Source organism: Oncorhynchus mykiss, chromosome 9 (genome assembly GCF_057628025.1).
Source record: "Oncorhynchus mykiss isolate SJ-2025 chromosome 9, ASM5762802v1, whole genome shotgun sequence".
In the NCBI taxonomy this organism is placed as follows: Eukaryota; Metazoa; Chordata; class Actinopteri; order Salmoniformes; family Salmonidae; genus Oncorhynchus; species Oncorhynchus mykiss.
In genome coordinates, this window is record NC_143030.1 from 77,927,399 (window position 1) to 77,955,101 (window position 27,703).

The window sequence follows — 27,703 nt, forward strand, 5'->3', positions numbered from 1 at the left end:
AGTAACACATATCACAGTAACACCTATCACAGTAACACCTATCACAGTAACACCTATCACAGTAACACATATCACAGTAACACAGTAACACCTATCACAGTAACACCTATCACAGTAACACCTATCACAGTAACACCTATCACAGTAACACCTATCACAGTAACACATATCACAGTAACACAGTAACACCTATCACAGTAACACCTATCACAGTAACACCTATCACAGTAACACATATCACAGTAACACAGTAACACCTATCACAGTAACACCTATCACAGTAACACCTATCACAGTAACACGTATCACAGTAACACCTATCACAGTAACACCTATCACAGTAACACCTATCACAGTAACACCTATCACAGTAACACAGTAACACCTATCACAGTAACACCTATCACAGTAACACCTATCACAGTAACACCTATCACAGTAACACCTATCACAGTAACACCTATCACAGTAACACCTATCACAGTAACACGTATCACAGTAACACCTATCACAGTAACACGTATCACAGTAACACGTATCACAGTAACACGTATCACAGTAACACCTATCACAGTAACACCTATCACAGTAACACCTATCACAGTAACACGTATCACAGTAACACCTATCACAGTAACACCTATCACAGTAACACCTATCACAGTAACACCTATCACAGTAACACGTATCACAGTAACACCTATCACAGTAACACCTATCACAGTAACACCTATCACAGTAACACCTATCACAGTAACACCTATCACAGTAACACCTATCACAGTAACACCTATCACAGTAACACCTATCACAGTAACACCTATCACAGTAACACAGTAACACCTATCACAGTAACACGTATCACAGTAACACCTATCACAGTAACACCTATCACAGTAACACCTATCACAGTAACACCTATCACAGTAACACCTATCACAGTAACACCTATCACAGTAACACCTATCACAGTAACACCTATCACAGTAACACCTATCACAGTAACACAGTAACACCTATCACAGTAACACCTATCACAGTAACACCTATCACAGTAACACAGTAACACCTATCACAGTAACACCTATCACAGTAACACATATCACAGTAACACGTATCACAGTAACACCTATCACAGTAACACCTATCACAGTAACACGTATCACAGTAACACGTATCACAGTAACACGTATCACAGTAACACGTATCACAGTAACACCTATCACAGTAACACCTATCACAGTAACACCTATCACAGTAACACCTATCACAGTAACACCTATCACAGTAACACCTATCACAGTAACACGTATCACAGTAACACCTATCACAGTAACACCTATCACAGTATCACAGTAACACCTATCACAGTAACACGTATCACAGTAACACGTATCACAGTAACACGTATCACAGTAACACCTATCACAGTAACACCTATCACAGTAACACCTATCACAGTAACACGTATCACAGTAACACGTATCACAGTAACACCTATCACAGTAACACCTATCACAGTATCACAGTAACACCTATCACAGTAACACCTATCACAGTATCACAGTAACACCTATCACAGTAACACATATCACAGTAACACATATCACATATCACAGTAACACCTATCACAGTAACACCTATCACAGTAACACCTATCACAGTAACACATATCACAGTAACACATATCACATATCACAGTAACACCTATCACAGTAACACAGTAACACCTATCACAGTAACACCTGTCACAGTAACACAGTAACACCTATCACAGTAACACCTATCACAGTAACACCTATCACAGTAACACCTATCACAGTAACACAGTAACACCTATCACAGTAACACAGTAACACCTGTCACAGTAACACAGATCACAGTAACACCTATCACAGTAACACCTATCACAGTAACACCTATCACAGTAACACCTATCACAGTAACACCTATCACAGTAACACCTATCACAGTAACACCTATCACAGTAACACCTATCACAGTAACACAGTAACACCTATCACATCACAGTAACACATATCACAGTAACACATATCACAGTAACACATATCACAGTAACACCTATCACAGTAACACCTATCACAGTAACACCTATCACAGTAACACCTATCACAGTAACACCTATCACAGTAACACAGTAACACCTATCACAGTAACACAGTAACACCTATCACATCACAGTAACACATATCACATCACAGTAACACATATCACATCACAGTAACACATATCACATCACAGTAACACATATCACAGTAACACATCACAGTAACACATATCACAGTAACACCTATCACAGTAACACCTATCACAGTAACACATATCACAGTAACACATATCATCTCCTTAAAACAGTTATCATGCACCTCTAGATGAAAATGTATTCAACTAGCCTAGCTAGTGCCAGCCTGTCTGAAGTTAAACGTTCCTGAAAGTAAACGGTGGCTAGATGAGAGGTTGGGAAGGATTCCTGTGTGTGTGTCAGCGTCAGTGGTTAGGAATGCGTTTGAAATGCCTGTTGCTGTGTATGTCCTGTGATCAGATCAGCACTGTGGTGGAGGAGAGATTTAGACTGTTACTCTGAATCTCTGGACTCTAAACAGCAGCTGCCTGCACAGTACTCCTCTAATGCCTCGGGGAGAGGGAGGGGGAAACCGAGGAGGCAGAGAACTAAAGGGAGGAGAGGGGGAGGGGGGGGAACAGAGGAGGCAGAGAACTAGAGAGGGGGGAACAGAGGAGGCAGAGAACTAAAGGGAGGAGAGGGGGAGGAGGGGAAACGGAGGAGGCAGAGAACTAAAGGGAGGAGAGGGGGAGGAGGGGAAACGGAGGAGGCAGAGAACTAAAGGGAGGAGAGGGGGAGGGGGGGGAACAGAGGAGGCAGAGAACTAGAGAGGGGGGAACAGAGGAGGCAGAGAACTAGAGGGAGGAGAGGGGGAGGGGGGGGGAAACAGAGGAGGCAGAGAACTAGAGGGAGGAGAGGGAGAGGAGGGGAAACAGAGGAGGCAGAGAACTAAAGGGAGGAGAGGGGGAGGAGGGGAAACGGAGGAGGCAGAGAACTAAAGGGAGGAGAGGGGGAGGAGGGGAAACGGAGGAGGCAGAGAACTAAAGGGAGGAGAGGGGGAGGAGGGGAAACGGAGGAGGCAGAGAACTAAAGGGAGGAGAGGGAGATGAGGGGAAACCGAGGAGGCAGAGAACTAAAGGGAGGAGAGGGGGAGGAGGGGAAACGGAGGAGGCAGAGAACTAGAGAGGGGGGGAACAGAGGAGGCAGAGAACTAGAGGGAGGAGAGGGGGAGGGGGGGAAACAGAGGAGGCAGCGAACTAGAGGGAGGAGAGGGAGAGGAGGGGAAACAGAGGAGGCAGAGAACTAGAGGGAGGGAGGAGATGGGGAGGGGGGAAACAGGAGGCAGAGAACTGGAGAGGGAGGGAGGGGAAACAGAGGAGGCAGAGAACTAGGGAGGGAGGGAGGAGATGGGGAGGGGGAAAACAGGAGGGAGGGAGGGGAAACAGAGGAGGCAGAGAACTAGGGAGGGAGGGAGGAGATGGGGAGGGGGAAAACAGGAGGGAGGGAGGGGAAACAGAGGAGGCAGAGAACTAGGGAGGGAGGGAGGAGATGGGGAGGGGGAAAACAGGAGGGAGGGAGGGGAAACAGAGGAGGCAGAGAACTAGGGAGGGAGGGAGGCATGGGAGGGGGAGGGTGGAGACTAGTTTGCTTGACTGCTTTTTCTCAGCTCACCCCTGTGACTTAACAGAACACACTACTCAGAATAACATTCTCAACAGCCTTTAAATATCTTCACATTGACCTCATGCTTCTTCACTTAGTGAGCACACACAGCTCGCTCTCGCTCTTGCTCTCTCCTTCCCCCCCTCTCTTCTCCCGCTTCCTCCCTCTCTTCTCTCTCTTCCTCCCTCTCTCTCTTCTCTCTCTTCCTCCCTCTGCTCTCTCTCCCTCCCTCTCTTATCCCCCCCCTCTCTCTGCGCCCTGTGTGGTGTCTGCTCCCTGTGTGGTGTCTGCTCCCTGTGTGGTGTCTGCTCCCTGTGTGGTGTCTGCTCCCTGTGTGGCGTCTGCTCCCTGTGTGGTGTCTGCGCCCTGTGTGGTGTCTGCGCCCTGTGTGGTGTCTGCTCCCTGTGTGGTGTCTGCTCCCTGTGTGGTGTCTGCTCCCTGTGTGGTGTCTGCGCCCTGTGTGGTGTCTGCGCCCTGTGTGGTGTCTGCGCCCTGTGTGGTGTCTGCGCCCTGTGTGGTGTCTGCGCCCTGTGTGGTGTCTGCGCCCTGTGTGGTGTCTGCGCCCTGTGTGGTGTCTGCGCCCTGTGTTCTGTCTGCGCCCTGTGTTCTGTCTGCGCCCTGTGTGGCGTCCGCGCCCTGTGTGGCGTCCGCGCCCTGTGTTCTGTCCGCGCCCTGTGTGGCGTCCGCGCCCTGTGTGGCGTCCGCGCCCTGTGTGGCGTCCGCGCCCTGTGTGGCGTCTGCTCCCTGTGTGGCGTCTGCTCCCTGTGTGGCGTCTGCTCCCAGCGTGGCGTCTGCTCCCAGCGTGGCGTCTGCTCCCAGCGTGTTGTCTGCTCCCAGCGTGGTGTCTGCTCCCTGCGTGGTGTCTGCTCCCTGCGTGGTGTCTGCTCCCAGCGTGGTGTCTGCTCCCAGCGTGGTGTCTGCTCCCAGCGTGGTGTCTGCTCCCTGCGTGGTGTATGCTCCCTGCGTGGTGTCTGCTCCCTGCGTGGTGTCTGCTCCCTGTGTGGTGTCTGCTCCCTGTGTGGTGTCTGCTCCCTGTGTGGTGTCTGCTCCCTGTGTGGTGTCTGCTCCCAGCGTGGTGTCTGCTCCCTGCGTGGTGTCTGCTCCCTGCGTGGTGTCTGCTCCCTGCGTGGTGTCTGCTCCCTGCGTGGTGTCTGCTCCCTGCGTGGTGTCTGCTCCCTGCGTGGTGTCTGCTCCCTGCGTGGTGTCTGCTCCCTGCGTGGTGTCTGCTCCCTGCGTGGTGTCTGCTCCCTGCGTGGTGTCTGCTCCCTGCGTGGTGTCTGCTCCCTGCGTGGTGTCTGCTCCCTGCGTGGTGTCTGCTCCCTGCGTGGTGTCTGCTCCCTGTGTGGTGTCTGCTCCCTGCGTGGTGTCTGCTCCCTGTGTGGTGTCTGCTCCCTGTGTGGTGTCTGCTCCCTGTGTGGCGTCTGCTCCCTGTGTGGCGTCTGCTCCCTGTGTGGCGTCTGCTCCCTGTGTGGCGTCTGCTCCCTGTGTGGCGTCTGCTCCCTGTGTGGCGTCTGCTCCCTGTGTGGCGTCTGCTCCCTGACTGTCATGAGGGTTTGGATTTCAATATGTCAGTAATTCCCCCCTTATGCCTATTAACACTTGGTGGGTACTGTGTGTTTTCTGGTAGAAGTCTGGCCCAGTTGACTTTGCATGGCCCAGTTGACGTTGCATGGCCCGGTTGACGTTGCATGGCCCGGTTGACGTTGCATGGCCCGGTTGACGTTGCATGGCCCGGTTGACGTTGCATGGCCCGGTTGACGTTGCATGGCCCGGTTGACGTTGCATGGCCCGGTTGACGTTGCATGGCCCGGTTGACGTTGCATGGCCCGGTTGACGTTGCATGGCCCGGTTGACGTTGCATGGCCCGGGCTCCCCGGGAGGGCGGACACCTCTCCTTAGGAGGACCAATTGAAAGGTCGAAAATGAGCAAACCCCACCCAACCGGGGCAACGGGTCGTGCTCAATGAACCCACCCACTAGACCAAACACCGCTTACTGCAAGGGTGGTGATGGAGAGCGGAGGGAGGGAGAGAATAGAGCTGTGTGTGTTCACTGTGTGAAGAAGCATGAAGTCATTGTAAAGATATTTAAAGCCTTAGAATTCTGTTCTGAGTAGTGTGTGTGTTCTGTTAAGTCATAGGGTTGAGTCAAGCACACCAGGCCCTCCCCTCCCCCAGTGGCCCGGCCCTCCCCTCCCATCCCCCGGAAGGCCCTCCCCTCCCCTCCCCCGGCAGGCCCTCCCCGGCCCTCCCCTCCGCTCCCCGGCCCTCCCCTTAGAGTACAAAAGGGAAGATAAATAAACATAAATATGGGTTGTATTTACAATGGTGATTGTTCTTCACTGGTTGCTCTTTTCTTGTGGCAACAGGTCACAAACCTCTCCCTCCTCTCTGGCTCTCTGGCCCTCCCTCTCTGGCCCTCCCTCTCTGGCCCTCCCTCTCTGGCTCTCCCTCTCTGGCCCTCCCTCCCTGGCCTCCCTCCTTGCCCTCCCTCCTTGCCCTCCCTCTCTGGCCCTCCCTCCCTGGCCTCCCTCCTGCTCTGACTCAGTGCTGCCACTTGCTGGTAATCTGATGGTATTGTAGATGATGGGGAGCTGTAGTACCACAGATGACCACTGGGTGGCAGTGCACTCTGGGCAACATGACAGAATGGTCTTAAGTCTTGTTTGAAGGGTGGCAGAAACTCTTCACCCTGGCAGGGTTTTCTAGATGGTTGAATTACTACATATGACACAGCCTCTCCTTTCCCCTCGTATCTCCCTAACTTCCTTCCACACATTTGTTCTATCTGGCTATGTAGAACAGCTAAATAATATCCACTCCAGTTTTTTTTTAATGGTGCTGCTTTCCCTGTTGATCTTTTTTGGGGGCACCAACCAGCTGAGTGACTAGAGAGGATAACAAACCAACCAGCTGAGTGACGAGAGAGGATAACAAACCAACCAGCTGAGTGACTAGAGAGGATAACAAACCAACCAGCTGAGTGACGAGAGAGGATAACAAACCAACCAGCTGAGTGACTAGAGAGGATAACAAACCAACCAGCTGAGTGACGAGAGAGGATAACAAACCAACCAGCTGAGTGACTAGAGAGGATAACAAACCAACCAGCTGAGTGACGAGAGAGGATAACAAACCAACCAGCTGACTAACTAGAGAGGATAACAAACCAACCAGCTGAGTGACTAGAGAGGATAACAAACCAACCAGCTGACTAACTAGAGAGGATAACAAACCAACCAGCTGACTAACTAGAGAGGATAACAAACCAACCAGCTGAGTGACGAGAGAGGATAACAAACCAACCTAACTAGAGAGGATAACAAACCAACCAGCTGAGTGACTAGAGAGGATAACAAACCAACCAGCTGAGTGACTAGAGAGGATAACAAACCAACCAGCTGAGTGACTAGAGAGGATAACAAACCAACCAGCTGACTAACTAGAGAGGATAACAAACCAACCAGCTGAGTGACTAGAGAGGATAACAAACCAACCAGCTGAGTGACTAGAGAGGATAACAAACCAACCAGCTGAGTGACTAGAGAGGATAACAAACCAACCAGCTGAGTGACTAGAGAGGATAACAAACCAACCAGCTGAGTGACTAGAGAGGATAACAAACCAACCAGCTGAGTGACTAGAGAGGATAACAAACCAACCAGCTGAGTGACTAGAGAGGATAACAAACCAACCAGCTGACTAACTAGAGAGGGTAATAAACCAACCAGCTGAAAACAGCAGCAGCACGACTCTGTATGTGTCCCCTATGGCACCCTGCCCCATGGGGCTTTGTTCAAAAGTAGTGCACTATATACTGAATAGGGTGCCATTGGAGACAGACATTCTGCCAACACACCAATCTGTGACGCTGTTAACAAACAAATGTCTGTTAATTTTCTAACTCTTCTTTTTCTCTCCCTCTCCACCCTTTCTCTCTCCCTCTCTCCCCCCCTCCCTCTTTCTCTCTCCCTCTTTCGCTCTCTCCCTCTTTCGCTCTCTCTCCCTCTTTCGCTCTCTCTCTCCCTCTTTCGCTCTCTCTCTCCCTCTTTCGCTCTCTCTCTCCCTCTTTCGCTCTCTCTCTCCCTCTTTCGCTCTCTCTCTCCCTCTTTCGCTCTCTCTCTCTCTCTCCACCCTCTCTCCCTCTCTCTCTCTCCCTCTTTCTCTCTCTCTCTCTCTCCCTCTTTCTCTCTCTCTCTCCCTCTTTCTTTCTCTCTCTCTCTCTCTCTCTCTCTCTCTCCACCCTCTCCCTCTTTCTCTCTCTCCCTCTTTCTCTCTCTCCCTCTTTCTCTCTCTCCCTCTTTCTCTCTCTCTCGCTCTCTCCACCCTCTCTCTCTCTCCCTTTTTCTCTCTCTCTCTCCACCCTCTCTCCCTCTTTCTCTCTCTCTCTCTCCACCCTCTCTTTCTCTCTCTCTCTCTTCCTTTCTCCACCCTCTCTCTCTCTCTCCACCCTCTCTCTCTCTCTCCACCCTCTCTCTCTCTCTCTCTCCACCCTCTCTCTCTCTCTCTCTCTCTCTCTCTCCACCCTCTCTTTCTCTCTCTCCACCCTCTCTCTCTCTCTCTACCCTCTCAGAGTAAGCGAGACCATCTGTTACTCAGTGTTAAATGGTACTACCGTCAGTCAGAGGTCCCAGACTCAGTCTACCAACACCTGGTGCAGGATCGCAACAATGATAACGGTCAGTTCAAATACACACTAAAATGCTAATGTTCTTGCATGTCTGCGCACACACACACACACACACACACACACACACACACACAATACACACACACACAAAATACACACACACATAAAAAATGTACACTAACACAACACAATACATTCATACACCCCATACATAGACTCAATCTATTTCTTTCTCTCTCTCTCTCACACACACACACACATATCCAGTTGTCTGTAAAGGACAGGATATGCGAGACATGTAGAACGAAACACTGAACCAGTCATGCTGTGTTCCCTAGGTAACAACACTCAGATCAGCAGATTTCAGGCCAGCTTTTTTTCACACACTTTTTTCGTACCAGTTGTATTAGCTCGGTTTCCTTGGTAACACACACCTTTAGGCCAGACAGCGAGTGTCTGGACCATCAAGTGCAAATAACTTGCACTGTGATGAACACCAACTACCAAATGGCCCCGTCTCTCTCTCTCTTACACACACACACACACACACACACACACACACACACACACACGCACACACCTGCCTGCTCCTCCTTCTATCTTGTGTGATTACTTGCAGCAATTAGTCACCGTGTGTAAATACAGTGTGTTCACTGTGTCTTCTCTTCTGTCCTCCAGATTCTGGCCGGGACCTAGTCATCACAGACCCCGTGGTCAAGAGCAGAGAACTCTTCATCTCCGACTATGTGGACACATACCATGCTGCTGCCCTCAGGTGAGACCACATACGAGGGAGGGAGGGAGGGAAATATGCATATCTACCTCGAAGCTAACAGTGGGAAAGTACTTCACCCTATCAGTCATTTATCTGCATGGCCAGCCCTCATATTTAGCCTCATAAAGAAGTGTTTTAACATGCTCTATTCAGGACAACCAAGGCTGCAAGTCGGACACACAACTATTTGACATAAATAGTTGCATTCATTAGTTTTTGATTTTAAAAAATGTGTTTATAAGAATTCATTGGGAAATGAATATTCAAGTTGTCAGAGAACACTGTGTGGAGTTTGTGACAACATCTGAGTTAATTACAATAATATAGACACTATGTCCTGAAATGTCCAGCCCTCCTATGATCTTCTATGTGGAAGAACCCCTTACAGTATTATAAACACTATGTCCTGGGATTTGATCTTCTATGTAGAAGAACCCCTTACAGTATTATAGACACTATGTCCTGGGATTTGATCTTCTATGTAGAAGAACCCCTTACTTTACCTTTATTTAACTAGGCAAGTCAGTTAAGAACAAATTCTTATTTTCAATGACGGCCTAGGAACAGTGGGTTAACTGCCTGTTCGGGGGCAGAACGACAGATTTGTATCTTGTCAGCTCGGGGATATGAACTTGCAACCTTCCGGTTACTAGTCCAACGCTCTAACCACTAGGCTACCCTGCCGCCCCATTATAGACACTTTGACCTGGGATTTCCTACGATCTTCTAGGTATTAGAACCCTTTACCTTCTAACGACTGTTGTGTAGCTTTGTGAGGTCACAGAGCAAAACGGCGCGTGTTCGACAGAGTCTTAGCTTTTCATAGTTTGTAACTCAAACCATTCGAACCCTACAGACATTTTTGGGAAAAGACCTGGCCCCCGGACCCCCTTCTGGATCCGCCCTTATCTCACAAATACCGCTCACACGGACCAACCGATGCAGAATGAAAAAGACCAATCCACCGAAGTCTGTAGCTCAAACACACAATGTTTTAAAAGGTGTTTAATGTCCAAAACGCGCCAGCGTCGCGGTGGGACTCTTTGGGTTAAGTTGAAGATCAGTAGCTGACAATGTTTTTGCAACGCTTGTATACCAACAGAAAAGTTTCTCTTGGACAGTAGACTACAGCTATGAAAGACCGAGGTGTATAATTCTAGACCAGACAGACCAGTATTAAAGGAAAACCTGTCTGCTTGCAACAGGAAGTACAGAACGTGCTGTAACCTCCCCTACAACTCCTCACACAGCGCAGTGGAAGTCCCAACCGATTGTTCATCCATCTTGGAATACCTGATGGTCCAATGCCGACCCTTCTAACTCCCGAAAGAGTTTTCATCTGTTATCGTGACTTCTATGTATATTCCACCTCCAGGATAATAAAAACAAGCTGGCACTTAACAAATTGTACAAGGCTATAAACAAGCTGGCACTTAACAAATTGTACAAGGCTATAAACAAGCTGGCACTTAACAAATTGTACAAGGCTATAAACAAGCAGGCACTTAACAACTTGTACAAGGCCATAAACAAGCAGGCACTTAACAAATTGTACAAGGCTATAAACAAGCTGGCACTTAACAAATTGTACAAGGCTATAAAAAAGCTGGCACTTAACAACTTGTACAAGGCTATAAACAAGCTGGCACTTAACAAATTGTACAAGGCTATAAACAAGCAGGCACTTAACAAATTGTACAAGGCTATAAACAAGCAGGAAACTATGCACCCGAAGGCTGGTTTTCTTAATTCCACGTCACTAAGACATATGGTGCCCAACTTTTATCAACCTTCTCCACTAGGGCCAATGAAGTCCTAAACCACTGTTACTCAACCCGCATACAAGGCCCTCCATTATCACCCCATTACCAAATCAGATCATGGCTCTATACTCCTGCTTCCTGTTTACAAACAGAAAGAACCCTTGACGCCCTCTATAGAGAGATTATCCTCCGAATCAGAGGCTATGTTGCAGGACTGCTTTGCTAGCGTTGACTTGAATATGTTTCGTGTTTCCGCCGATAGCATCGACGAGCTAACCACCTCCGTCTTGGGCTTCGTCAGGAAATGCATCGCTGGCGTTGTCCCCACAGAGAAGGTTTGCTGCTTCCCCAATCAAAAGCCCTGGATTAACACTGAGGTTGGAGCTAAACTAAAAGACCCTGAGGTTACGGACGAGGACACAAACACGCACAAGAAGTCCCCTTACGAACCCCGCAGAGCCATCAAACAGGCAGAAGGATGAGGTGGAATTCTGTTACACTGGCTGTGACGCATGTGTCAAGGGCTACAGTCCATTATGGATTACACGCTTCAACAAAAATAACACTGAGCCTTGCACAAGGGCCCCCACTGTCCCAGAGGACTGGGTGTTCTCACTCTGAGGCCGACACAGGGCTTTTAATCTGGTCAATAATCGCAAGGCCACAGGGCCAGACCAGCTGGCAGGCATCTTAACAGTGGTTTTCAACCTCTCACTGTCCCAGTCTGTGATCCCCACATGTCTCAAGCTGACCACCATCATTCGTCTTCCCAAGAACTCGAAGGCTGGCTGCCACAATGACTGCCGCATTGTAGCACTAACATCTGTAATTATGAAGTGTTTTTGAAAGGCCGGTTATGGATCACATCACATCCATCCCAGACATCCTAGACCCACTCCAATTTGCATACCGCCCCAACAGATTTACAGACGATGCAATCTCAAATGCACTCCACACTGCCCTCTCCCACCTTGACAAGAGGAATAACTTTTTGAGAATGATGTTCATTGACTACAGCTCAGCGTTCAATACCATAGTGCCCACAAAGCTTGTCACCAAGCTCAGGACCCTGAGACTAAACACCTCACTCTGCAACTGGATCCTGGACTTCCTGACGGTTCGATCCCAGTTGGTAAGAGTAGGCAAGAACACGTCCGCCACGCTGATCCTTAACACTGGGGCCCCTCAGGGGTGTGTCCTTAGTCCCCTTCTGTATTCCCTGTTCAACCACGACTGTGTGGCCAAAGGCATGACTCCAACTCCATCAAGTTTGCTGACGACACGACGGTGGTAAGCGTAATCACCAACTCCGATGAACTCCGCCTACAGGGACGGTAGTTCAGAGAACTGGCAGTGTGTTGCCAGGACAACAACCTCTCCCTCAACCTCAGCAAGACCAAGGAGCTGATCGTGGACTACAGGAAACGTGAGGGGGGGGGGGGGGGGGTTGCACACCCCCATCTACATCGACGGGCCGCAGTGGAAAAGGTCAAGAGCTTCTAGTTCCTAATCACTGAGGACTTTACATGGTCTTCTCACACCAGAACGGTTGTGAATCAGGCAACGCCAACGCCTATTCTCCCTCAGGAGGCTGAAATGATTTGGCATGACCCCTCAGACCTCAGGAACTTTTACAGCTGCACCATTGAACGCATCTTGAGGCGTTGTATCAACGTCTGGTATGGGCAACTGCACCGCCCAGGACTGGAAGGCCTTACAGAGGGTGGTGCGGACGGCCCTATCCATCACTGGGGTAAAATTGTCTGCCATCCAGGACATACATTCCAGGCAATGTCTAAGAAATGCCCAAAACAAATACCAAAGAATCCAGCCACCCGAGATAGGCAGTACCGGTGTATCAAGGCTCAGACAACCAGACTTCTAAACAGCTTCTATCCCCTGGCCATAAAACTGTTAAATGGCTAACTACTGCTCTCCCACATACTATCCATACTGACTCTATGCCCATCCACAGGTCTCTACCCACTCAGACACAACCTACGCTGCTGCTAGAATGATTATTGATTAGATGTTTTACTCATTACGCTGATGTCCATTGATTATTCATTGCTGTGCCTGGTTTTCTCCAGACATAACGCTCTACATTCTGGCCAAAGAATTACATTTTTTGTCTCATCAGACCACAGAATCCTTTGCCTTGTGATTCTGTCTTTTGTGTGCCTTTTTTTGCAAACTCCAGGCGTGCTGTCGTGTCTTTTTCTCAGGAGTGGCTTCTGTCTGGCCAGTCTCCCATAAATCCCAGATTGATGAAGTGCTGTAGAGACTGTTGTCCTTCTGTCAGGTTCTCCCATCTCAGCCAAGGTACTCTAGTTCTGTCAGTGGTCATTGGGCTGTCTTGCTGACCAAGTTCCTTCTTGCCCGGTTGTTCAGTTGGGTTGGACGGTCAACTCTAGGCAGAGTCTGGGTAGTTCCATATTTTTTTCCCATTTCCTAATGGAGACCACTGTGCTCTTGGGGGGGAAAAAAACCTGTCATTGATTTTGAATTAAGGCTTTAACACAACATTATGTGGTTAAGTCAAGGGGTATGAATACTTTATGAAGGCACTGTATATATTACCATTTGTATTTATATATTCCTGCTACCAGTCACTTTTCAGCCCTGTGACTTATGTACCACTCCAATACCCCTGGACATTGAATAAGGTACTGGTACTGACCTGTATATACAACCACTCCAGTACCCTGCACATTGAGTAAGGTACTGGTACTGACCTGTATATACAACCACTCCAGTACCCCTGCACATTGAATAAGGTACTGGTACTGACCTGCATATACAACCACTCCAGTACCCCTGGACATTGAATAAGGTACTGGTACTGACCTGCATATACAACCACTCCAGTACCCCTGCACATTGAATAAGGTACTGGTACTGACCTGCATATACAACCACTCCAGTACCCCTGCACATTGAATAAGGTACTGGTACTGACCTGTACAGTCGTGGCCAAAAGTTTTGAAATATTAATTTCTGCTGCCTCAGTTTGTATGATGGCAATTTGCATATACTCCAGAATGTTATGAAGAGTGATCAGATGAATTGCAAAGTCCCTCTTCGCCATGCAAATGAACTGAATCCCCCAAAAAACATTTGCACTGCATTTCAGCCCTGCCACAAAAGGACCAGCTGACATGTCAGTGATTCTCTCGTTAACACAGGTGTGAGTGTTGACGAGGACAAGGCTGGAGAACACTCTGTCATGCTGATTGAGTTCAAATAACAGACTGGAAGCTTCACAAGGAGGGTGGTGCTTGGAATCATTGTTCTTCCTCTGTCAACCATGGTTACCTGCAAGGAAACACGTGCCGTCATCATTGCTTTGCACAAAAAAAGGCTTCACAGGCAAGGATATTGCTGCCAGTAAGATTGCACATAAATCAACCATTTATCGGATCATCAAGAACTTCAAGGAGAGCGGTTCAATTGTTGTGAAGAAGGCTTCAGGGCGCCCAAGAAAGTCCAGCAAGCGCCAGGACCGTCTCCTAAAGTTGATTCAGCTGCGGGATCGGGGCACCACCAGTACAGAGCTTGCTCAGGAATGGTAGCAGGCAGGTGTGAGTGCATCTGCACACAAAGTGAGGCGAAGACTTTTGGAGGATGGCCTGGTGTCAAGAAGGGCAGCAAAGAAGCCACTTCTCTTCAGGAAAAACATCAGTGACAGACTGATATTCTGCAAAAGGTACAGGGATTGGACTGCTGAGGACTGGGGTAAAGTCATTTTCTCTGATGAATCCCCTTTCCGATTGTTTGGGGCATCCGGAAAAAAGCTTGTCCGGAGAAGACAAGGTGAGCGCTACCATCAGTCCTGTGTCATGCCAACAGTAAAGCATCCTGAGACATTCATGTGTGGGGTTGCTTTTCAGCCAAGGGAAGGGGCTCGCTCACAATTTTGCCTAAGAACACAGCCATGAATAAAGAATGGTACCAACACATCCTCCGAGAGCAACTTCTCCCAACCATCCAGGAACAGTTTGGTGACAAACAATGCCTTTTCCAGCATGATTCTTGCCATAAGGCAAAAGTGATAACTAAGTTGCACGGAGAACAAAACATCGATATTTTGGGTCCATGGCCAGGAAACTTCCCAGACCTTAATCCCATTGAGAACTTGTGGTCAATCCTCAAGAGGCAGGTGGACAAACAAATTCAGACAAACTCCAAGCATTGATTATGCAAGAATGGGCTGCCATCACTCAGGATGTGGCCCAGAAGTTAATTGACAGTATGCCAGGGCGGATTGCAGAGGTCTTGAAAAAGAAATGTTACTACTGCAAATATTGACTCTTTGCATCAACTTCATGTTATTGTCAATAAAAGCCTTTGACACTTATGAAATGTTTGTAATTATACTTCAGTATTCCATAGTAACATCTGACAAAAATATCTAAAGACACTGAAGCTGCAAACTGTGTCATTCTCAAAACTTTTGGCCACGACTATATAGACAACCACTCTAGTACCCCTACACATTGAATAAGGTACTGACACTAGTGCTGTTACGGTGACCGTATTACCGCCACACTGGTGGTCATGATGACGGTCACAATTCCATGTGACCGTTTAGTCACGGTAATTAGGCTTCTCCAAGCTCTGATGGTCATTATTAGCCTACCAAATGTTTTAACTGCCTGGTACTCAGCACTCTGTTGTCCCTCTATTCACTCTGACATCAATGCAAATGTCATGAGAGCTCATGCTCATGTTACGCAACATTTCTATAGGCTATGCAATTGTTTGAGAAAACAGAGTGATGGCCTCTGTTAAAAAGAGGAGGTTCCCATCAGCTTCCTATAGGGTAGGCCAACTGTATTTATTTCTCAACTTTCTCAAACTTAATATTAAGTACTTTGCTTTTCTTTACAACAGGAGTATATCCTACCTGGCTGCCATGAACATAAACCAGGGGGAAAAGCGTCCTCCATTCACTATTTAAGTGCATAGATGACATGTATTTTTTCCCGCTGCCCCTGTTTAGATACAGGTGCATGAAGACCAGATTAAATCAGGAATAGTCTGACGGGTGACAATATTAGCCTATCACTTGATAAATGATCGCGTGTGAATGATTCCTAGCTTAAGCCAAACAGCTCAAGCTTTTTGGGGGGGGGGGATGTGTTCAAAGCATAGTCTCACACCTCATGTTGCCTTGCCCATAGGCCTATATGTTTTAATAAGGTTTGTATTACAACTAAAGTGGCCATATCATTTCTTAAAATGAAGCACATTAATCTGTTTACTGGCATACATAAGCAGCGTGTGAGTTTCACGTTTGCGGAAGATCATTTTCCCCATAAAAATGCAACTTTATAATAAAAGCATTAATTACATTTGTGGTCATTTTGAATAATGGTGTTTTCCTGCTAATGGAACATTCGTGCTGATTGCCTACTGCCATGTGCGCATTGCTCTGCTTATAATGTGAAGAAATAGTCTAATAGTTTATCACCATTGTAAGCTAAACGTTGTCATCTGTTGCATCAGCCTTATTTCTTAGTTCATTTTTTAATGCTTGTGTGTGTATATATATATATATATATATATTTATTATTATTAATTTAGGATCTATCGCATCCCACAACTGTCCCGGACTATGTTAGGAACATTTATTTCTTGCACAGAATAGAAGAGGTCAACTTTTATACTACGGGGGATAGTTGATTGGCATAGGCTAGTGCTTTTGCTGTTCGTTAGTCCTACTACTCATCTTGTCGGCTGACGAAAAGTAAATGTGGACAGTTCTACCAATATCTTCAATATGCGTCTCAGAATTGGATACGGACGTACGCAGTAGGGGTCCCAGATGTGTCTGTCTTCACTTGTAGCCTGCGAGAAATACCCAATCGTGTGACAGATGTGTCTGTCTTCACTTGTAGCCTGCGAGAAATACCCAATCGTGTGACAGATGTGTCTGTCTTCACTTGTAGCCTGCGAGAAATACCCAATCGTGTGACTGAGAGCCTTTTTTGAGTGAGACGTGCTTCGGCACGCAGCGGAGAGAAGGGAATTATAATGATTATATTCAGCCCAATGGTACAACCGGCCACAAAAGGCATGGATGTTTTTAGGGGGGTCATGGCCACACAAAGGGGATGCAGTCGGAAAATTTGAGGCATTATCAAGTTCTTCTCAAATGGTGAATGAGAGACTGATGAAGTGTGTACAGCCTGCACAAGAAACAAAGCAGAGCTCATACCTTTCATATGACTTTTTTTCAACTCATCATTAGATTGGCATCATGCAGCCTTAGAATGTGTTAAAAATCAAAACAATAGCCCAACATTTTTATCACAACTAAAGTTATATTATTAATAAGTCTAAATTAAGTCGATAGGAGGGCCTGTTTCTTTGTTAACCTCCACACAGAATAGCCGCATGTTCGCACTCCCTCAAATAGTTCGCACTCCCTCAAATCGTTTGGAGAAAATATCCTTTCTATTTTATTCAGCTTGGTTCAATTGTATTCTTCATACTATAGAATAATGCCACGGAATTCTAAGCAAATCTTGTCTGCTAAATGAACTAGTGTACCACCAGCCAGATCAGGACCGAACATAAAGACAACTCAAGAGTATGTTATTCTGTTCTTCTGAAATAGAATACATTTTCTTCATATCCTGTTTCCTTCGACCTGTCTAAAATAAATAATGGATTCATTGTGAAGGTATAAGACTATATTACATGGATTTATTGTGAAGGTATAAGACTATATTACATGGATTTATTGTGAAGGTATAAGACTATATTACATGGATTTATTGTGAAGGTGTTGGCTCTATTATTAAATGGATTTATTAGACTTTTATTTATTTATTAGACTTTTTTTTAAATGTTGATGTTCCAAAGGTCTGCGTCAGTGTGTGGCTCTGTGTGGAAGGTAGGAGATGCTAAACGTGATTATGTTAATTCATGGTCAATTACCATGAGACTGACAGTTATTTGCTTTACTGTCACCAGCTGATGAAATTTCATGACCACCACAGCTGGTACTGACCTGTATATTGAACAAGGTACTGACCTGTATATTGAACAAGGTACTGACCTGTATATTGAACATGGTACTGACCTGTATATTGAACAAGGTACTGACCTGTATATTGAACAAGGTACTGAACTGTATATTGGTACTGACCTGTATATTGAACATGGTACTGACCTGTATATTGGTACTGACCTGTATATTGAACATGGTACTGACCTGTATATTGAACAAGGTACTGACCTGTATATTGAACAAGGTACTGAACTGTATATTGGTACTGACCTGTATAATGAACATGGTACTGACCTGTATATTGAACAAGGTACTGACCTGTATATTGAACATGGTACTGACCTGCATATTGAACATGGTACTGACCTGTATATTGAACATGGTACTGACCTGTATATTGAACATGGTACTGACCTGTATATTGAACATGGTACTGACCTGCATATTGAACATGGTACTGACCTGTATATTGAACATGGTACTGACCTGTATATTGAACAAGGTACTGACCTGTATATTGAACATGGTACTGACCTGTATATTGGTACTGACCTGTATATTGGTACTGACCTGTATATTGAACATGGTACTGACCTGCATATTGGTACTGACCTGTATATTGGTACTGACCTGTATATTGAACATGGTACTGACCTGTATATTGGTACTGACCTGTATATTGGTACTGACCTGTATATTGAACATGGTACTGACCTGTATATTGGTACTGACCTATATATTGGTACTGACCTGTATATTGAACATGGTACTGACCTGTATATTGGTACTGACCTGTATATTGAACATGGTACTGACCTGTATATTGAACATGGTACTGACCTGTATATTGAACATGGTACTGACCTGCATATTGAACATGGTACTGACCTGTATATTGAACATGGTACTGACCTGTATATTGAACATGGTACTGACCTGTATATTGAACATGGTACTGACCTGCATATTGAACATGGTACTGACCTGCATATTGAACATGGTACTGACCTGTATATTGAACATGGTACTGACCTGCATATTGAACATGGTACTGACCTGTATAATGAACATGGTACTGACCTGCATATTGAACATGGTACTGACCTGCATATTGAACATGGTACTGACCTGTATATTGAACATGGTACTGACCTGTATATTGAACATGGTACTGACCTGTATATTGAACATGGTACTGACCTGCATATTGAACATGGTACTGACCTGTATAATGAACATGGTACTGACCTGTATATTGAACATGGTACTGACCTGTATATTGGTACTGACCTGTATATTGAACATGGTACTGACCTGTATATTGAACATGGTACTGACCTGTATATTGAACATGGTACTGACCTGTATATTGAACATGGTACTGACCTGTATATTGAACATGGTACTGACCTGTATATTGAACATGGTACTGACCTGTATATTGGTACTGACCTGTATATTGAACATGGTACTGACCTGTATATTGGTACTGACCTGTATATTGAACATGGTACTGACCTGTATATTGAACATGGTACTGACCTGTATATTGAACATGGTACTGACCTGTATATTGAACATGGTACTGACCTGTATATTGAACAAGGTACTGACCTGTATATTGAACAAGGTACTGACCTGCATATTGAACATGGTACTGACCTGTATATTGGTACTGACCTGTATATTGAACATGGTACTGACCTGTATATTGGTACTGACCTGTATATTGAACATGGTACTGACCTGTATATTGGTACTGACCTGTATATTGAACATGGTACTGACCTGTATAATGGTACTGACCTGTATATTGGTACTGACCTGTATATTGGTACTGACCTGTATATTGAACATGGTACTGACCTGTATATTGAACATGGTACTGACCTGTATATTGAACAAGGTACTGACCTGCATATTGAACATGGTACTGACCTGTATATTGCACATGGTACTGACCTGTATATTGGTACTGACCTGTATAATGAACATGGTACTGACCTGCATATTGAACATGGTACTGACCTGTATATTGAACATGGTACTGACCTGTATATTGAACATGGTACTGACCTGTATATTGAACATGGTACTGACCTGTATATTGAACATGGTACTGACCTGTATATTGAACATGGTACTGACCTGCATATTGAACATGGTACTGACCTGTATATTGAACATGGTACTGACCTGCATATTGAACATGGTACTGACCTGTATATTGAACATGGTACTGACCTGCATATTGAACATGGTACTGACCTGTATATTGAACATGGTACTGACCTGTATATTGAACATGGTACTGACCTGTATAATGAACATGGTACTGACCTGTATATTGAACATGGTACTGACCTGCATATTGAACATGGTACTGACCTGCATATTGAACATGGTACTGACCTGTATATTGGTACTGACCTGTATATTGAACAAGGTACTGACCTGTATATTGAACATGGTACTGACCTGTATATTGAACATGGTACTGACCTGTATATTGAACATGGTACTGACCTGCATATTGAACATGGTACTGACCTGTATATTGAACATGGTACTGACCTGTATATTGAACATGGTACTGACCTGTATATTGGTACTGACCTGTATATTGGTACTGACCTGCATATTGAACATGGTACTGACCTGTATATTGGTACTGACCTGTATATTGGTACTGACCTGCATATTGAACATGATACTGACCTGTATATTGAACATGGTACTGACCTGTATATTGAACATGGTACTGACCTGCATATTGAACATGGTACTGACCTGTATATTGAACATGGTACTGACCTGTATATTGAACATGGTACTGACCTGCATATTGAACATGATACTGACCTGTATATTGAACATGGTACTGACCTGTATATTGAACATGGTACTGACCTGTATATTGAACATGATACTGACCTGTATATTGAACATGGTACTGACCTGTATATTGAACATGGTACTGACCTGTATATTGAACATGGTACTGACCTGCATATTGAACATGGTACTGACCTGCATATTGAACATGGTACTGACCTGTATATTGAACATGGTACTGACCTGTATATTGAACATGGTACTGACCTGCATATTGAACATGGTACTGACCTGTATATTGAACATGGTACCGACCTGTATATTGAACATGGTACTGACCTGTATATTGGTACTGACCTGTATATTGGTACTGACCTGCATATTGAACATGGTACTGACCTGTATATTGGTACTGACCTGTATATTGGTACTGACCTGCATATTGAACATGATACTGACCTGTATATTGAACATGGTACTGACCTGTATATTGAACATGGTACTGACCTGCATATTGAACATGGTACTGACCTGTATATTGAACATGGTACTGACCTGTATATTGAACATGGTACTGACCTGCATATTGAACATGATACTGACCTGTATATTGAACATGGTACTGACCTGTATATTGAACATGGTACTGACCTGTATATTGAACATGATACTGACCTGTATATTGAACATGGTACTGACCTGTATATTGAACATGGTACTGACCTGTATATTGAACATGGTACTGACCTGTATATTGAACATGGTACTGACCTGTATATTGAACATGGTACTGACCTGTATATTGAACATGGTACTGACCTGTATATTGAACATGGTACTGACCTGTATATTGAACAAGGTACTGACCTGTATATTGAACATGGTACTGACCTGTATATTGAACATGGTACTGACCTGTATATTGAACATGGTACTGACCTGTATATTGAACATGGTACTGACCTGCATATTGAACATGGTACTGACCTGTATATTGAACATGGTACTGACCTGTATATTGAACAAGGTACTGACCTGTATATTGAACATGGTACTGACCTGTATATTGAACATGGTACTGACCTGCATATTGAACATGGTACTGACCTGTATATTGAACATGGTACTGACCTGCATATTGAACAAGGTACTGACCTGCATATTGAACATGGTACTGACCTGTATATTGAACATGGTACTGACCTGTATATTGAACATGGTACTGACCTGTATATTGAACATGGTACTGACCTGTATATTGAACATGGTACTGACCTGTATATTGAACATGGTACTGACCTGTATATTGAACATGGTACTGACCTGTATATTGAACATGGTACTGACCTGTATATTGAACATGGTACTGACCTGTATATTGGTACTGACCTGTATATTGGTACTGACCTGTATATTGAACATGGTACTGACCTGTATATTGAACATGGTACTGACCTGCATATTGAACATGGTACTGACCTGTATATTGGTACTGACCTGTATATTGGTACTGACCTGTATATTGAACATGGTACTGACCTGTATATTGAACATGGTACTGACCTGTATATTGGTACTGACCTGTATATTGGTACTGACCTGTATATTGAACATGGTACTGACCTGTATATTGAACATGGTACTGACCTGTATATTGAACAAGGTACTGACCTGTATATTGAACATGGTACTGACCTGTATATTGAACATGGTACTGACCTGTATATTGAACATGGTACTGACCTGTATATTGAACATGGTATTGACCTGTATATTGGTACTGACCTGTATATTGGTACTGACCTGTATATTGAACATGGTACTGACCTGTATATTGAACATGGTACTGACCTGTATATTGGTACTGACCTGTATATTGAACATGGTACTGACCTGTATATTGAACATGGTACTGACCTGCATATTGAACATGGTACTGACCTGCATATTGAACATGGTACTGACCTGCATATTGAACATGGTACTGACCTGTATATTGAACATGGTACTGATCTGTATATTGAACATGGTACTGACCTGTATATTGAACATGGTACTGACCTGTATATTGAACATGGTACTGACCTGTATATTGAACATGGTACTGACCTGTATATTGAACATGGTACTGACCTGTATATTGAACATGGTACTGACCTGTATATTGAACATGGTACTGACCTGCATATTGAACATGGTACTGACCTGTATATTGAACATGGTACTGACCTGTATATTGAACATGGTACTGACCTGCATATTGAACATGGTACTGACCTGTATATTGAACATGGTACTGACCTGCATATTGAACATGGTACTGACCTGCATATTGAACATGGTACTGACCTGTATATTGAACAAGGTACTGACCTGTATATTGAACATGGTACTGACCTGTATATTGAACATGGTACTGACCTGTATATTGAACATGGTACTGACCTGTATATTGAACATGTAGTTGCTATGGTTTTTATTCTCTCTGACGGCAGCGTTAGGAAAGAGCTCTCATTTAGGAATTTCACTGTACTGTTTTACTCGGGTTATATCCTGTACAAGTGGCGAATTAACTTGAAACCCAGTAGTACAAACACACACACACACACACACACAAACACACTAAGCGATAGTCATTACGCTCTAACTGTCGATACCAAGGAAAGGAGGACAGGCAGGGTGATTGTCTCCATATGAAACCAGATAGTCTTCCCTTTCTCCATGCTCATGTGATTCTCTCCCCCTCTGCTCCACACACACACACACACACACACACACACACACACTCACTCACACTACCCCCTTTAACGCAAACCATCTGTGAAACAGTGTAGCAGCTCTCTCTCTCTTTCTCTCTCTCTCCACGTCTTGGAGAACCCAGTGATTTCAGGCTAAATTAGCAGCCAGTTGTCCTGGGCGCGCGCACACACACACAGCAGGTCTTTGATTTGACTTATTATAGAAGCTTTAGATAAATGGAGGCAGAGGGAATTCCAGCAGGATGCTGTAATGTTGCTCAACACACACACACACAGACACACACACACACACGGAAACATAGACACACACACAGACACACACACACACACACAAAGAGACCGAAACATAGACCACAAACACACACACGGAAATATAGACACACACACAGACACGGAAACATAGACACACACGGAAACATAGACACACACACACATAGACACACACACACACACAAAATGACCGAAACATAGACCACAAACACACACACGGAAACACAGACACACACACACACACAGACACGGAAACATAGACACACACACACACACACAAAGTGACCGAAACATAGACCACAAACACACAGCAAACACACAGCACACATTATTTGTTATCCACAAACACACATGGAAACACAGACACACACACACACAGACACGGAAACATAGACACACACACAGACACGGAAACATAGACACACACACAAAGAGACCGAAACATAGACCACAAACACACACACGGAAACACAGACACACACAAAGAGAGGGAAACATAGGCCACACACACACACACACACACACACACAGGGGTCGTAACGTCTGGAAGAGCAGAGCAACACAGGTTGCATTTCACAGTCCAGCTGTCTCTGTCTTGTCTGTCTGATGCACATCATCCCTCGGCGGAGGGAGGGATGAATGGAGGGATGAATGGAGGGATGAATGGAGGGATGAATGGAAGGATGAATGGAAGGATGAATGGAAAGATGGATGGAGGGAGGGATGAATGGAAGGATGAAGGATGGAGGGAGGGATGACGGAGGGAGGGATGGAGGGAGGAAGGGATGGAGGGATGACTGATGAAGGATGGAGGGAGGGAGGGATGACGGATGGAGGGAGGGATGACGGATGGAGGGAGGGATGACGGATGGAGGGAGGGATGAAGGATAGAGGGAGGGAGGGATGACGGATGGAGGGAGGGATGAAGGATGGAGGGAGGGATGGAGGGAGGGAGGGATGATTCTTCACGCAAATATTATAACACACGCAATGATATGGTGTGTGGTCCTCCCACAACGACTCAGGAAACCATGCAGTTTGTTAGACTCTAGATCTCAAACTCATCACTCACAACCAACTGACACACTCACTAGATACCTGCTGCCACAATTAAATATGAGCTATGCTGATCCTACAATGGCGCCAGAGGAGATGGCTGCCGTATTACGGGCTCCTAACCAATTGTGCTATTGTGTGTGTTTTCTCACATTTATTTGTAACTTATTTTGTACCTATTGTTTTTGCCACCGTCTCTTATGACCGGAAAGCGCTTCTGGATATCAGGACAGCGATTACTCCGCTCGTACTGGACGAAGAAACTGTCTGAGTTGGACTAGAAGAATTTACTTCAGACACAGGACAAGGCCCAAATCCCCATCATTCGCATAAAGAAGAAACTGCGATATCGGGGACTTAGGTCGGGGTGCCTTGTAAGGATCCGACAGCGAGTGGGTAATCCACCTCTACCATCAGTCCTATTAGCCAACGTGCAATCATTGAATAACAAAATGGATGAGCTCCAATGAAGACTATCCTACCAACGGGACATTAAAAACTGTAATATCTTATGTTTCACCGAGTCGTGGCTGAACGACAACATGGATAACATACAGCTGGCTGGGTTTTCGGTGCATCAACATGATAGAACAGCTGCCACCGGTAAGACAAGGGGTGGTGGTCTTTGTCTATTTGTCAATAACAGCTGGTGCACGAAATCTAATATAAAGGAAGTCTCTAGGTTTTGCTCGCCTGAGGTAGAGTATCTCATGATAAGCTGTAGACCACACTATTTACCAAGAAAGTGTATCTATATTTTCCATAGCTGTCTATAGACCACCACAAACCAATACTGTCACTAAGCCTGCAACCAACTCTATAAGGCCATAAACAACCAAAAAATTGCTCATCCAGAGGTGGCGCTCCTAGTGGCCGGGGACTTTAATGCAGGGAAACTTAAATCAGTTTTGCCTCATTTCTATCAGCATGTTAAATGTGCAACCAGGGGGGGGGGGGGACTTTAGACCACCTTTACTCCACACACAGAGACGCGTACAAAGCTCTCCCTCGCCCTCCATTGAGGCGGCAGGTAGCCTAGTGGTTAGAGCGTTGGACTAGTAACCGAAAAGGTGCACGATCGAATCCCCGAGCTGACAAGGTGAAAATGTGTCATTCTGCCTCTGAACAAGGCAGTTAAACCACTGTTCTAAGGCAGTCATTGAAACTGACTTGCTTAGTAAAATAAAATGTTTTGGCAAATCTGAACTCGATCCTCCTGATTCCTTCTTACAAGCCAAAACTAAAGCAGGAAGTACCAGTGACTCGCTTAATACGGAAGTGGTGACACAGATGCTAAGCCACAGGACTGTTTTGCTAGCACAGAATGGAATACCCACATCAGTCACTGGCTATATCAATCGATGATGTTGTCACCACAGTGACCGTACGTACATACCCCAACCAGAAGCCATGGATTACAGGCAACATCTGCACAGAGCTTAAAGGTAGAGTTGCCGCTTTCAAGGAGCGGGACCCTAAACCGGACGCTTATAAGAAATCCTGCTATGCCCGCCGACGAACCATCAAACATGCAAAGCGTCAATACAGGACTAAGATTGGATCCTACCACACTGGCTCCGACGCTCGGCGGATGTGGCAGGGCTTGGAAACTATTACGGACTAAAAATGGAAGCACAGCCGCGAACTGCCAAATGACACAAGCCTACCAGACGAGGCAATTCGAGGCAAGCAACACTGAAGCATGCATGAGAGCACCAGCTGATGTGGTCACCCTCTCTGTAGTCAACATTCACAAGGCCGCAGGGCCAGACGGATTACCAGGACGTGTACTCAGAGCAGGAGTGTCAACAGTTAAGACCATGGTCAACATTGGCTGACAAAACCAAGTGTCTTCACTGACATTTTCAAACCTGTCCATGGCCTAGTCTGTAATACCAACATGTTTCAAGCAGACCACCAATAGTCCCTGTGCTCAAGAACACCAAGGTAACCTGCCTAAATGACTACCTACCCGTAGCACTCACGTCTGTAGCCATGAAATGCTTTGAAAGGCTTGTCATGGCTCACATCAACACCATTATCCCAGAAACCCTAGACCCACTCCAATTTGCATACCGCCCCAACAGATCCACAGATGATGCAATCACACTTGTACTCCACATTGCCCTTTCCAACCTGGACAAAAATAACACCTATGTGAGAATGCTATTCATTGACTACAGCTCAGCGTTCAACACCATAGTGCACTCAAAGCTCATCACTAAGGGACTAAACACCTCCCTCTGCAACTGAATCCTAGACTTCCTGATGAGCCAACCCCAGGTGGTAAGGGTAGGTAACATCTGCCATGCTGATCCTCAAAACGGGGCCCCCTCAGTGGTGCGTACTCAGTTCCCTCCTGTACTCCATGTTCACCCATGACTGTATGGCCAAGCACGACTCCAACACCATCATTAAGTTTTCCGAGGACATAAGTGGTAGGCCTGATCACCAACAACGATGAGACAGCTTAGGTGAGGAGGTCAGAGACCTGGTCTCAGTTTCTGTTGGGAAGCAGATTGAACCAGGTTTTCCTCAAGGATTTTGTCTGTGCTTGGCTCTATTTTGTTTATTTTTTTATCCTAAACTCCCTAGTCCTTGCCGCTGACAAGCATACCCATAACATGATGCAGCCACCACCATGCTTGAAAATATGAAGTGGTACTCAGTGATGTTGGATTTGCCCCAAACATAACACTTCATATTGAGGACATAAAGTTAATTTCTTTGCCACGAGACATTTCATCTTTTATTAATTTGTTAACATTTCTAAAAACATGATTCCACTTTGACATTATGGGGTATTGTGTGTAAGCCAGTGGCACAAAATCTCAATTGAATCCATTTTAAAAT

General features: G+C 45.4%; 1 protein-coding gene across 15 annotated transcripts in view; it reads left to right on the plus strand.

Moving 5' to 3' along the window:
* Positions 1-27,703, plus strand: part of rerea (arginine-glutamic acid dipeptide (RE) repeats a) — a 338,328-nt gene that overhangs the window by 203,620 nt on the left and 107,005 nt on the right. For all 15 annotated transcript variants that reach the window (XM_090185445.1, XM_090185450.1, XM_090185453.1 and 12 more), the window contains 2 exons: positions 8,318-8,423; positions 9,053-9,149. In XM_090185445.1, the coding sequence (XP_090041571.1) occupies positions 8,318-8,423; positions 9,053-9,149 (203 nt within the window). The remainder of the gene's footprint in view (positions 1-8,317; positions 8,424-9,052; positions 9,150-27,703) is intronic.